The sequence below is a fragment of the Mauremys reevesii genome, linkage group 23 (assembly GCF_016161935.1).
Source record: "Mauremys reevesii isolate NIE-2019 linkage group 23, ASM1616193v1, whole genome shotgun sequence".
Taxonomy (NCBI): domain Eukaryota; kingdom Metazoa; phylum Chordata; order Testudines; family Geoemydidae; genus Mauremys; species Mauremys reevesii.
The window spans coordinates 17124838-17139795 of NC_052645.1; the positions used below are offsets into that span (position 1 = coordinate 17124838).

A 14958-nucleotide genomic window follows, 5' to 3' on the forward strand; every position below is an offset into this window, starting at 1 on the left:
TAGAGATTGTTTTAAACCATGGTTATTAGTGACTTATTGATATGTTGAACACTCTAATAATTGATTAATGATTTATTAAAATATCTATGAACCATTTATTAACTCTTTTTTAAACAGATCCTTAATATAAAATATGACCCCGATATGCTTAGTGTACTAATAAGAAGATTTTATTGTCTTCAGCACTCCAGAGCCAGTATACCATTGTTGCCAAAGAACAAGATGAATTCTGGTCTCCTTCCTGCAACATCAGCCAAAGTGGTAGCTGAATTCTTATTACAGAATCATTAGTGTTGGTTCCACTTGATGATGATGTTCGAAGCCAAAGGAGCCCAGACCGATTTTCAGAGACCAGGCAACACTTTAAGTTATGGCAACTAGTAAGATTTGTTGTTGACTTGTAAAGTAATTGAATTTGATCCAGTGGGTCCTTGACAGGAAATAAACAATGGAGCACAAAGTTGCCATTGCTTTTGCCATCACTTTTTGTGGTCATTCATTCATTCATTCATTCATTCATTCATCTGAATTAATTGATTATAGAAGGTGCTGCTTTGAAAGCCCTGGAGACTGAAGTCTTCTATTAATTCACAGAAGAGGTTTAACCCTGTGCAAACTTCCCCACATGGCCCTGCTAATGGGACGCAACCTAGAAGGACCCCTCCAAGGGGTAGGAGGGACTTCAGTCTCCACCGCCATTCATGCCTTGCACTTTCTACTGAGGCTGCCAACTAAGATCTGAATTAGTGACAGATACTGTGGACATTTTTGTGATGTGGACACCTGTTCACTAAGAACTGAACTGACAACCTGAACTGAACTTCGTTTCACACAGGTCCCCAATTGCTTTCCAACCTCAGATGTTGACCTAAGGGTAAAAACAGGTTTTCTCTTGTAAAATGTTGGTAAGATTTTTTTTCTTCACAAAACTCAAAACCTATTGAACTTGGCAAAGTGAACCTTTCAGCAAAGGAAAAGCAGCCAAATGGTCTAGTGGAAGAAACATGGGTTCTAGTCCTGGTTCTGCTGATTGATCTTGGGTAAGCCTCTGTGCCTATTTCCCATCCTACTCTTTGTCTTGTAAGCATTTCAGGACTCGTTCATAAAGTGCCTACCACAATGGGGCCTCTAGGTGATACTGTAATTTAAATAATAACGAGAAGGGGGTTGGGCGGGGAGAGGTGTCTGTTATAACACTTAGGGAGGTTGTGGAATCTCCATCTCTGGAGATATTTAAGAGTAGGTTAGATAAACGTCGATCCGGGATGGTCTAGACAGTATTTGGACCTGCCATGAGGGCAGGGGACTAGACTCAATGACCTCTGGAGGTCCCTTCCAGCCCTAGAATCTATGAAACTATGAAACACATATCTACTTCATGTGGGTGGTTTATTCTTTTCAAAGCAATAAACATTACAAGATTCCCTTACTTTCCCAGATGATACTGAGACCCATCTTTACTGTCCCTTGTCTGTATTGCATGGAGGGACTCCAACAAACCCATTTATGGGTGAATTACTTTCCCTTCACTTTCAATAAGAAAATAGGGTGTACCCCAGTGATGTATTCCTGTACATTTCAACAGCAGGACAGATACTGCTGCATTCTACAGCCCAAGCCAAGGGGAGTGAGAGTAGATAGCAGGAATGTGAGACATAACAAACCAGTTTTGGCAGTGTTGTTGTTGCCCTGTTGGTCCCAGGACATGAGACACACAAGGTGGGTGAGGTAGCATTGTTTTCAGACCAATTTTTGCTGGTAAAAAAGACACACTTTTGAGCTACACAGAGCTTGTCTTTAGGTCTGGGAAAGGTATTCAGAGTGTCAGGAGGTGGAACAGGTCGTTAAGTGATTGTTAACTGCCCATTTCATCTGGCATGGTCTCTTGCAACATGTGTTAACCTCATATGATTAAAAATCTGTTCCACCCTGTATTTAGTTGTGACACTGATTATCTTTCCCAGACCCGAAGAGACGCTCTCTAGCTCTATCTAGCTTGAAAGCTTGTCTTTTTCACCAGCAGAAGTTGGTCCAGTAAAAGATATTGCCTCAGGCAATGAGGACACCATGGTGCCGTGACAGTCCCAGGTGCAGGATGCCTCTGCTTTCCTGATTCTGCACAGCCATCCTCTTCAGGTGCACCCCTACCTTCTCTGGGGTGAAGACCTGTGCAGTTTAGAGGAAACAATGAAGACCCCCTGCTCTGCTTTCCTGCAAACAGTGGGCCTGAAGTCAATGGGCCTGCACCCACCCTCTGAGGCTCTGGCCCATGTTTCAGGACCAAAATACCCTTGTCCTACGCCCACCACGCCTTCCCCAGACACTTTGTGAGCTCTCAGGCTGCCCCTTGCCCTACTATCCCTGCTCACTTGACAGAAGCATTTTCTGGACCTTCCAGGCCCTGGTGCAGAGACTCTGGGCCACATTCCGGAGTGACTGTGTCCATGGGCGGAGGGGAATGTGTGTGCGCCCAGGGGTTGGTTTCTCAGGATCCCTACGGCTGGAGGACGAGGAGGACAATGGGCAGAGACCTGGCTGCCGCTGGTCGCGCTCTGCCCGCTGCATGCTCCGTGGTAGGGGGCGGATCAGCCCCCTCGGCTGCAGAGTCAGCAGCAGGGGTGGTAACGGGGGAAAGTGGCGGCCCGGTAGCCGCCTTAGGGGAAGAATCTCTTTGGTGATTGGGCATCATTGTTCCCTTTGTGACGGGGGCTGTATAAATAACCGGCCCTGCAGGGAGCCCACGACACTCGCCCAGCCAACGAGGGGGACGGGGAGGCAGGGAAGGGAAGTTCGTCTCCGACCCAGTGCACTCGCCCCCCAGCAGTGGGGAGTCCCACCCCGGGGCTGCCGGGGGGAAGCAGGTGGCAGGCACCTCTGGCTGCCCCATGGATTCCGATGTGGCCTCCACATCCAGCAGAGCCTCGTCCCCGGAGCTGGAGGAAGCGGGCAGCCCCCAGCTCCTGTTTGAAGCCTTCTGCCGCGAGCCAGCGGCTCCCCAGCCGGGGCCCGGGGAGCCCAGCCCCCGCGGCGGGGCCGGGGCGAAGCTGCGGGGCGGCAGGAAGGAGCAGTCGGACGAACAGCAGCAGGAGCAGCGGCTGAAGGTGAACAGCCGCGAGCGCCGGCGGATGCACGACCTGAACCAGGCGCTGGACGGCCTGCGGGACGTGATGCCCTGCGCGCAGGGCCCCGCGGTGCGCAAGCTCTCCAAGCTCGCCACCCTGCTGCTGGCCCGCAACTACATCCTCGCGCTGAGCAGCTCCCTGCAGGAGATGCGGCGGCTGCTGGGCGAGCTCCACCCGCTTCCCCGGGGCCGCCCCGTGCCCGCCTCTCCCTCCGCCTGCTCCGCGGCAGCCGCGCCTGGGTACCTGGGCTTCCGAGCGGCTCCGCCAGAGACTCACCGCGGGGCAGCGGGGCCCCTGGGCCCCTTTTACAGACACTACTCCGGCTCGCCCTGCCTCTGCGCCTTGTGCCGGCCCGGGCCCCAGGAGCTGCCAAGAACCGCAGCCGCCCCGGCCTGCCCAAGGGCGAGCAAGTGACTGGCCCTGGCCACACACGAGACCCTACGCAACGGCTTCCCTAGGGTCAGCGCTGCAGGACTGCTACTGCTCCGACCAGGCGAGGGGGACAGCGCTGTCCTGCCAGTTACAAACCGCGCCAGTCTCCTCCTGATCATGTACCTGACACTTATCCCCACAAGACTCTAGGACAGGGGTTCTCAAACTGGGGCTCCGGACCCCTCAGGGGACCATGAGGTTATGACATGGTCGAGCTGTCAGCCTCCACCCCAAGTCCCGCTCTGCCTCCAGCATTTATAATGGTGTTAAATATATTAAAAAGTGTTTTTAATGTCTAAGGGGGGGTCGCACTCAGAGGCTTGCTATGTGAAAGGGGGCACCAGTACAAAACTCTGAGAGCCCCTGCTCTAGGGGTACATGCTCTGTGGCCAAACCTCCTTGATAGTTTTTCATGGGTTGTTTGATCCCAGCGTCTCCCTCCTGCTGCTTTGCAGGCAGCAGGAATCCTAAGACACTTCCCAAGGCTGGTGAGAGAAGAGTTTGATTCAGCTGCCATTCCGTTGTGACGTGTAGCTTTGCCTTTCTTGAGTAGCTGATGTGATGCGTCGTACCTGGAATTTCATTTTTACTGATAATAAACATAGGTCATCAATGGATTTGACAAACTGGCCTCCTATTTCGAAAGTTCCTTAGTTTCATTTGGGCTGGGAGAACTTAGAGAAAATGTTTCATTGAGCGAGAGAAGTATGGGGGGATAGGCTGGGATAGGAGAGAAAAAGAGCTGAATGGGTTGGAAGAAAGTGAAACCAATTAGCCCAAAGTTTCCCATAGAAAAGCCTTGGGAATGCATATTAGATTTAATTTAAACAGTCCTGAAGGTTCTACCAAATGCTTTAACTCCATGATTGCTTATAATAGCTGTTAAAATAAACCTAAAGTCAAATGCAGGGCAAATGAATCGGACAGAAATCCAAGCACTTCCCACTCCCACTTTAGCTAATCTTGAAGATTTACTACTTGTTGATGATGTTTTATTGTTTATATTTAATTGTAAATATGCCATGCAAAGAACAGATTCCCTGCCAAGAAGAGTTTCCATTCTAAGGTGCATTTTTTCAAGCACTCAGGCAAAACTCAAATTATTTCAGTGTTAGGGAACATCACAAAAAACAGGGGAGCTACAGTTTGGTGTTTTTTTTGGCTCACAGTTACACTGAGAAATGTAGACTTTCTTGAACATTAAGGGATTTTTACACAGTCTTTCAAACTCTTCTTGTTTCCTGATGCTTATCCGTTAGGTCAAGTCCTTTGATGTGCTAGCACTGTACACGTGTCCCATGCATGCAGAGTTCTGTAATCCAGGGAGCAAGTCATTGCTGTGTCATAGGGCTACACACTTAGGGCTGGGTCTAAGGGTACAGGCCTGGGGCAGTAGGTATTTTGGAGCTCAGACTTAGTATCTGAACTCTTCTGGTGTCAGGACAGGTGGTCAGATGCCTCACTGACGGGGCCCATATAGTACCTAGATCAGGGGTTCTCAAACAGGGGGTCAGAACCCCTCAGGGAGTTGCAAGGTCATTATATGGGGGGGTCGCGAGCTGTCAACCTCCATCCCAAACCCTGCTTGCCTCCAGCATTTATAATGGTGTTAAATCTATTTAAAAGGGTGTTTAATTTATTAGGGAGGGGTCACACTCAGAGGCATGCAATGTGAAAGGGGGCACCAGTAAAAAAGTTTGAGACCCACTGACTTAGATAGACAGACTCCATGATGTGATGATTTATGCCTTCTGGCTACAGGCATTTAAATAGCAAATATTTGTTTAATTTTCAAAAACTTTGGTGGGCAGAATACTGATCTACTTGGACTTTTACAATACACCTGACATGTTCAGAAGAAGATTTCAGATGAGGATTGCAGCTAGCAACCATGTTAGAAACATATTAGGACCTAGTCAACACATAAGACTTATACCAGTGTAGCCATAATGGTTAGGAGTGTGATTTGTTTTAACAATAAAGCTATGCCAGGATAGTGTAGATGCCCTTATACCAGCATAAAATTCCTTTTGGCAGTATAGCTTATGTCTCTTGGGCAACTGGTATAAACTATGCTGGCAGAAGCATATGCTGGTATAAACGGTATCTCTACTATGTTGGTTTACCAATACAGCTATACTGATATAGCTATACCAGCAAACTTTTCTAGGATTGCTAAGGCCTCCGAATCCACAGCCCAAACTCAGGGCACTGTAACAAAGAATTTTAGGAGTGGCATAAATCTGAAGCACTTTCCATTAAATACAGATACTCAGCTACAGGTCTGGAGAGGTTTCCAGTTTCTGTGAGGTGCTGTAGAATTACGGCTCTCCTATCAATTAAAGGGGTCAATATAAGATGCCTCCTAAAAATGCATTTAAGCTTCTTAGGAATTGGAGAGGAAAGAGTTAAATAATTAAAAAAAACAACCTGTCAACTAAATACCTTACTTCACACAATAACTATTTTCTTTATAAAAATGGCTTTGCAGTCTAATTCCATGCTGCTGAAAAGGCCCTTGGAATGGCCTGACAGAGTATCTCATTGAGATCTGCTCAGCTGCACTTTGGGACCCTCTAATCATCTCCTGAAATGCTCAAAAAACACCCTGATGATTCAGTTCTAACTACTATACGTGCATCATATAATCATCTGTTATATTTCTGCAGCATCTTTCATCCTGAAGACTCCCAAACCACTTTACAAAAATATATAAAGTATACACACATTGCACCCACCTCTGAAATGCAGCCATCTCTGGGGTAGAACAAGCAAGGTGTTTAACACTGAACAGGAACTCTACATGACAGATTAAAGCAGGAAGTGCAGGCGATAACCATGTGAAGTTACAGGGGGATTCAGGGAAGCAGACAGTAATTGCTTGATCTGGAATTTGACCAGGGTACTGGGATTAAACACTCCTGCTCTTGCAGAAATGGGATTACAGGATAGCAGTTTTACATCTCATCTGTAAAGACAATTCCTCCAGCAGGGCCCTTGATGCTGTTCTGGCCATTGGTTTAATACTTACTCAAAGGAAACAATGCTTCCTGTTGAATCACCAGCACCCAATCCTGCAAAACTAGATAGTCCTCAACCTTGCATTGCATGTGATATAAAAGTATCATAACATAAGATGGCCGTAAGGCCTTTTCCCACTCACTGTTTCCCTTTCATATATCACCCAAGAGAGAGTGATTTTAAAATACTGCTGCATTCAATGCTAATGAACCAAATCACCACACTTTACACTAGTGTTTTGGGCCACTACTGTACAACACCGCAATACTGTTGTTGCAGGAGGGGTCTCCAGGGAATACAGAGAAGGGAGAAGTGTGGTGAAATTAAGGCAGAATTTGAACACTGGGGGGGGCATTTCTGATTTAACACATTTTTTAAAATGCGTAGGTGTCGGGGTAGGAGTGGGCTGGGAGGAATTATACTGGTGTTCAAATCACTTCTGGCAAATATATACAGTACTACGTAAATCTTTATTTTCTTGTTGTTTTATAGCCATTTCCAATGCCCTTAGAGTCCATGATAGTTCTCCCACTCAAATGCTAATAGCCAAGGGGGTATCTTAACATATCCTTTAGAACAGGGAGCCCTCGGTTTGATGGGTTTTCTCTGACTTTCATCATGATGTCCAGCTATTCTCCGCTTGACTCTGGCTTCCCTACCCCACCATTATCTCTGGTGCTTAGTTTGTCTGATCCATGAGGATATGAGTGTCTTCCTTAGAAGCCCAAACAGATGTCACACACTGCATCTGAGAAGGAGTAATGTGGGATGATCTTTCATTCTGCAATGGAAGGAGTGCCAATAGAGGTGAAATGGTATTTTTCTTCATGGCCCATTCAATTCTTGTCCCTGGAATCTAGTAGAAAAAAAGGTACAATAGCTGGAAGTTGAAGTTAGATAAATTCAGATTGGAAATAAGGCATACATTTTTAACAGTGAGGGTAATTAACCATTGGAACAATTTACCAAGGGTCGTGATAGATTCTCCATCACTGGCAATTTTTAAATCAAGACTGGATGTTTTTCTAAAAGACCTGCTCTAGGAATTATTTTGGGACTGTTCTATGGTTGTGTTATACAGGTCAGACTAGATGATCAGAATGGTCCCTTCTGGCCTTGGAATCTCTGAATCAATCTCTGTGGCAGTCGTGAGCACATGTCCACTAGCAATGGTTCTGAGACCCGATTCATTCTGGCACAGATCCACCAAACTGCCATCAGCTGGTAATAACTCAGTAACCATTGGCATATACCATCTTCAGACCAGCATCCTAGAAGAGGAGACTCCCTAGCCAATCATCTATTTCCTGAGTCCGTCAGCCACCCAAACCCAGAACTGGATTATTGCTTGTTTAAGTGCCAACATATTCAGTGCTATAGAGGACAGAAGAATAAAAACAGTCCCAGCCCCAGAAAGCCTCTGGGGTTTCTTCTACCTTGGCCAAGATATAGAAGTTATAATGAAAAAGCATGTCTTTTAATTACTATTAATTTTATCTTGACTTCAGATTCTTCAGGTCACTGCCACATCCCTGAGCTCAAATTTGCCTGGAAAAAAAATCTAGCTAGTGCAGGAATAGCTGGTTTTGAGAACTGACCAAACTTCATACCTTGATTACAGAGACTTCTGCTTCAAATCAATGGTTGGGGGTGGGAAGGAAAGAGAAAAACCTGCTAATGATGGACTGGGGACAATGGTTATTTGCAGGGCTCATGTATCACACAAGCAACAACCATTTCTAAAAAGGCTTCATTTTTATTAACGAGCCCTAGGCCAGCCGAGGGACTGTTGTCTCCAGAACAAAAGCTGTTAAAAGGCAAATTTATGGACTGGTTTTGATCTTGTGCACATGGACGCCTGCCTCCTTTTGTAAACCCCGGCTCTTTAATAAATCACGCAAGTGAGCCTGAAAAGCAAAAGCCAAGGGTGGCAGCTGGGAGGGATAGCCTAAAGGCCCCTTTGCGGGCTCAGCAATTCAGATGTCACCTGGTTCCTTTGCATCTCCTAGTCACCTCTCCAGAATCATCCCATGAGAGAAGAAAAACAAGGAGACATGATGCCCAAGCGTAGGAAGGTTCTGGGATAAACACGCTCAGTTAGTTTTTACAGTAAAATGAACACTCAGTTCTCACCAGCTTTAGGATCTGGGTGGAGGGAGACTGTAGCAAGAATGACTTAATAACTTGCATGATAAAGAGCAGGACCCCTGGGAATCTGCCAGCATCTAATAGCACCACATGGTCTTTGAAACACAAACATTGTGCAATCCAGCATTCAACATTTCCCCAAATGTCCAATGAACTAGTCCCCATCCCCCCTAAATTCACCCAGATGGGCAGAGGATGAAATCGCTAGTTAATCAGCAGTGTAAAAATTAAGCACAATTCCTGACATGCAGGCACATGGCAGCCTCTTGTTGGGATAATGAGAGTCCACTGACCCATGTGAAGCTGTCACTCAGCTAGTAATCTGAAGCAGATGGCATGAATTCATTGGCCATTTAATAGCCAAGCATGTCTCCTGTTCTGCATGAGGCATTCCCTCTGGAGCGGGGTGTGTGCATGCGTGAATATAGACAGAGAGGGAGCACAAATGTGAACATGTTCTCCTCTGTTACCAGCACAGGACAGCCTTGCTCCTTACGCATCATCCCACCACCTGAACTCAGCTGGGACATATTACTAGCAGTCCCCAGGTCTGAATTCCTTTTCGGGAGCTGGAAGAAGGGCTTTATCAGTGGGGTGAGGGTGGCCTTGGCTCTGGAATCCAATTCCTCCATTGGTTTGACAGAGCCAATTTGTTGACCTGCAGGGTATGTTGCAAGACTTACCTGTTTGCTCAGGCTTGCCCTGGCTTAGTTGAGTTCCTTTGCCAGTTCGGGGGAGGAAGGAATCCTTTCCTAAACTGACCTGTCTTAGTTTTGTTCTGTTATTTGTGGTGTTGCGAGACAGTTGTAAATGCAGCCAGCAATTGTGACGGACACATAGAACTAGGTTAGTAACCATTCCAATGTGCGTGTATGTGTGTAAACTGGTGCCTATGAAGGAGCAGCCGGGGATGAACGTATACTGTATGTAGGGACATTTTGTAGTTTGCGCTGTAGATTACCTGGCCCTCTTTGCTTCTTTTCTGGTGCCAGAACAGTGTGTGAAAAAGAGAACCCAATGGAGATGAGCTATTTGAAGTATGCTTCTCTCTTTTTGAGAAAACCTGGGATGCTGCTTCGCAACATTTGAGAAGAGGGTAAGATACATCCTGTCTTCATATTTTGCAAAGGAGTTTTTTTCCCCCCAGCACAATATGACCATAATTCTTCCACTTTATGGTGCCTCAGACTGTTCCATCTTGGGGCACAAAGTTAAAAGACTTGGTCCCAACCCTTAAGAACATAAGTGAAAAAAAAATCACTTATGTTCTTAACCCTTGCAGGCTACTGCAGCTGAACTCTATGTATGTATGTATGTGAGACTGCATTGGACAGTTGTGCCCAAGTGATGAGAACACAGCAATGGGGGTTTCTGGACACAGTGACCACAGAGCCATTTCCACTGGGCACAGTACTGAAGCAACCAGAGAATAGCCAGTAGGTCACAGCAAAATTGGTCCAATCACCATTGCAATAGAAATGTTTATGAAGCATCATCCGTCCCCCTTTTCTCTCTCTCATTCCTAGCCCAAGAACCCAGTGTCCATAAGTACAGGATGCAAAAATTCACTTGTAAGCTGAAACCAAAAGCCAGATCCTGAGACCACAAACACCCCAACTCCTGTGCTTAGCACTTCAGGATCAGACATCAGGCCCTTCACGAGGATGCACTGAATAGGAGTATTTAGCGAATCAAACATTTTGTGGGTGCTGGGAGGTTTGTCTTCATCAAAGCCTCACTGTCGGGGCTGGTTTTTCTATGACTTTCTTTTCACTCAAGGTTGTGCTTCTGAGCTAATTATTAGGACCACAGCTGTGCTCTTGCTGACACAGAAGCACTGCCATTGAAGTCATTCCCCTGAGGGAAGATGGAACATGAGGTTTGCCTGCAGCAAAGAGAGAGAGTAGAAAGCTGTACAGTGGAAACAGCACAAACATCGCCACCAACATCCTAACGACCTCTGGCAAGCTAGTTCCTATGGGGAAGCGCATGCTGCTGGATTCCTTGTTGATTTTGGCAGCTTGCTGCTGTAAGGAAGCGCCCGTAGCTGGGATCATAACTCTCACTGCTCAGAGGAAGCGCACTCAGCTGAGGCCCTAGATGCCTGGCAGAGAGGATGCTGCTGAAAGAAATCTCACACTGCCAGAGTCCTAGATGATGCTGTAAAGATCAACTTCACTCTGCCAGTAATTATGGCCTATATAAAGTTGTATTACTGTTAAGCAAACTAGAGAGATAAGGTGGGTGAGGTAATATCTTTTATTGGGCCAATTTCTGTTGGTGAGGGAGAGAAGCTAACCAGCTTACACAGAGCTCTTCGCAAGCCGACTGCAGGAATACCTGAGCCCTTTCTCTTTACGCCCAGATGTAGGGGAGACAGGTTGACACTGCCAGGTGGGACAATTAAGAGGCAAAAGCACGGTCCTTGTGTTAGAAGAAACAGGAGTCAGCCCCGAGAGGGGGAGATACTGATTGGGGCTGTTTTCCCAAGAGCCGGGATTACCCAAGGGAACGGCTTGAGAAACCACAGCCCGGCCACGGCAGAGCGTTACCCCACCTCTGCGGGGACCCCGGGGGTGTCTGCGACGGGAACAAACCAGGCAACACCCCCAAAGTGGATCCGCGCGGGGTACCGCAGCAGGGGGGCTGCGCCAGGGGCTCCCCGCCACAGGGCTCAGCGCTGCGCTGTCTGGGGGCCCGGGCTGGGCAGCCCCAGCTGGGGTGGGGAGGGAGGACCCCGGGGCAGCGCCCGGTGTGGGGCTGGGCACTCAGGGCCAGCAGGGGGGCAAAGAGAGACGCCCCGTGCCCCCCGCTGCAGCACCGGGCGGCCCCGGCCACAGGTGGGTGCTGGGGACCAGAGGCCCCACCTCCCTGGGCCAGTGTGACGACACATTGCGAAACCCTCCCGTTTTGCAACCAGTTGCAGTTTCTGCTGCACAACGTAACCGTCTGGGCTCCTGCTCAGGACCAGCTGCCGCCTGGTCCATGGGGTTGCGAATCAGGGTATCCTGTCTTCCATCAATGGCCAGTGCCAAATGCTTCAGAGGGAATGAAGAGAACAGGGCAATTAACACGATTCATCCCCTGTTGTCCAGCCCCAGCTTCTGGCAGTTGGAACACCCAGAGCATGGAGTTGCATCCCTGATCTTGGCTAATAGCTGTTGAGGGACCTGTGCTCTGTGAACTTATCTAATTCTTCTTCAAGCCCAGTTATCCTTTTGGCTTTTACAACATCCCCTTGCAACAAGTTCCACAGGTTGACTGTGCATTGTATGAAGTAGTACTTCCTTTTGTTTATTTTAGACCTTCTCCCTATTAGCTTAATTGGGTGATCCCTGGCTCTTGTGTTATGTGAAGAGGTAAATAACATTTCCTTATTTACTTTCTTCACACCATTCCTGATTTTATGATAACATTCATGATAATGAGCAGACATAATACACTGATTGTCTGAGCTTCTGAAGTTGTCATGGATTATGGATTGTATATGTTGAAGAAAGAGATGATTGGGTTAAAAAGATTGCAGGAACAGAATGTTCATCTTGAAAATCAAATGTATGTTGTTCATTCTTGGGCAGGCTGGGATCTGCAAATGATTAAGTCCTTTGCTGAACTGGGGTTTAGCAATAATACCAACTCCCCTTTGTAATGTGGTTGGAGTAAATGATGTTCTTTCCACTGCCCCAAATCCAGTTAAAAGCTAGCAAAAGGCTAGTAAATCATAAACTTTGCTCAAGCACAGGGTTCATTGGTGAAGGTCTGTTTTAATTTCTTTGGTTTAATGTCTATGTCTTTTTCTAGGTGCTGAAACCATCCTTTTCCGGGTTGCTGAATTTCTTTCAATTTCTGTATTAAAATCTTCCGTCTCAGTATATCTATTTCACTCACTAACAGTAAAAGCCAGCAGGTGGCAACCATTCCTAACACTCGCTGCTGAAAAAACCATATACAACATTTCACTCACTGTATCCGCACAATTAAATACATCAGAACGATTCACCTTGCCCCCCACACTGTGGTTTTTCTCCTGTTTCCCACTGTGTAGTGTGGTGTGTGCACATGAGAATCTTAGATTTTGCTAAGAGACCTTCCCATATGAATAATAATTGTTAGGTTCATGGCATTCAGAAAAATAGCTTTCCACGCCAAGGGCCAGACCCTCCGGAGTAATAGAGCACTGAAGTAAATATAGGGTCACCAGTTTAACCAGCTGAGGATCTTGTCTCCTTGTGAGACAGAATTGTTTAGCTGCACTACATGATTGTGTTAAGTTCACACATAGCCATAAAGGTGCTCCTAAACACATCAGTTAATATAATACATTGCCTTGAGCAAGCAGAATGAGGCTAGAAATTTTATAATCATCACACCACCAAGCCAGTGTAGTAGGAACGATAGAGATCACTGAACTGTAATTAAAAAAAACAAGACAAAAATATTCCATTTAATGCCAACAACTGCAAGGAAAAAAGGGGTATTTTAAAGCAGGGACATGTATATCCTGCTTTGGAGCAGTTCAATCAGCCTCCTTGCAAAATTGTCATGCAAATTTACCAGCCCGCTGACAAAATCAGATTGTTCATTGGGGACTTATACCAAAGGCCACTGAAGTGAAAGGAGGAAGTATTTCTATTTCAAAGTATTTCTATGAGCTTTGGATCAGGCCCCTTATGATTAGGATGACTGATGCAAATGTAAGGGCTCCGCGGCCATCGGGGGGGCCGCCCCCCCGCTGGCCGCTCCTGCCTGGCAGCCTGGCTGGGGGTTAGGGTGTAGGAGAGTAGGTCTCTAGTGGGTCTGGGTAGGTGCTGGGCACTGGGGGGTGGGGAGATCTGTGTGTTGGGGGGCTGTCAGTGGGGGAGATCTGTGTGTGTGTGTCAGGGGCGCTGGGAGGTGTGGGGGGGTCTGTGTGGGGCGCTGTGCAGTTGTGGTGGGGGGGCACTGGACAGTGAGGGGATCTGTAGGGGGGCTCTGGGTGGGAAGGTGCGGGGCACTGTGCAGTTGTGGGAGGGCTGTGGGGGGGTCTTCAGCTGGGGGGCATTGGGCAGTGAGAGGATCTGTGGGGGGGTTCTGAGTGGGTGGGGGAGTGATCTGGGAGGGCACTGGGCAGGGGGTTTGTGGGGGTCTCTGGGTGGTGTGGCGCTGGGCGTAGGGAGTTGGAGGGGTGCTGGGCAGGGGGTTTGTGGGGGTCTCTGGGTGGTGTGGCGCTGGGCGTAGGGAGTCGGAGGGGTGCTGGGCAGGGGGTTTGTGGAGGTCTCTGGGTGGTGTGGCACTGGGCATAGGGAGTCGGAGGGGTGCTGGGCAGGGGAGTTTGTGGGGTCTCTGGATGGTGTGGCACTGGGCATAGGGAGTCGGAGGGGTGCTGGGCAGGGGGTTTGTGGAGGTCTCTGGGTGGTGTGGCGCTGGGCATAGGGAGTCGGAGGGGTGCTGGGCAGGGGGTTTGTGGGGGTCTCTGGGTGGTGCGGCACTGGGCGTAGGGAGTCGGAGGGGTGCTGGGCAGGGGGTTTGTGGGGGGCTCTGGGTGGTGCGGCACTGGGCGTAGGGAGTCGGAGGGGTGCTGGGCAGGGGGTAGCATGGTGCAGCATGGGCCCACTCACAAGGGGAAGAAGCACAATGGCAGTGCTGGGACAGGCTGGACAGCATGGGTCTGGCAGCTCCCGGTTTGTAAACAGTGCCCTTGTACTGGGCTGGGTGGAGTGGGGCTGTCCCTGCCGTGCCATGACTCATCTCCCATTGCCCCAGGCCAGCCCCTCGCTCTGAGGACTCTGCCCCCATGTTCCCATTTCCCCCATGGGGACCCACAAATATGTTTAGCACTGGGCCCACAAAAGGTTAATCCGGCCCTGTTTGGGGTGCAGGCTCTGGGATGGAGTTGGGGGTGCAGGAGGGTTGCAGGCTATGGGGAGTTTGAGTGACGGGTGCAGGCTCTGACCTGGGGCAGGGGATTCGGGTACAGGAGGGGGTGCAGACATGTGGGCTCTGGGAGGGAGTTACCAAATCAGCACGTTGTATAAGAGAAAGGAGCTGCAGTGATTTCGTATAGACATAGAAAATGATAGAAGACCCTTTTGCACAGTCACAAGGCGAGAGGCAGAGTCTGAGGGAGGGCGGGGGCGTCTGTACGATATTTCCCCGCATTCAGTCTCCCGGCTGGAGCAGTAACAGCCCCGCAGCACTTGTACAGGCTGGAGAGGAGCTGCGGTGTCTGAGCGTTGACAGTCTGGGAATTGGGCTG

At 48.4% G+C, this 14958-nt stretch overlaps 1 protein-coding gene across 1 annotated transcript; it reads left to right on the forward strand.

The window, feature by feature from the left end:
- Positions 1–2770: 2770 nt before the first annotated feature.
- Positions 2771–4147, forward strand: LOC120389270 (oligodendrocyte transcription factor 3-like). The gene has a single exon (XM_039511724.1). The coding sequence runs from the start codon at positions 2886–2888 to the stop codon at positions 3534–3536; it is 651 nt and encodes a 216-aa protein (XP_039367658.1). The 5' UTR covers positions 2771–2885; the 3' UTR covers positions 3537–4147.
- Positions 4148–14958: the final 10811 nt, after the last annotated feature.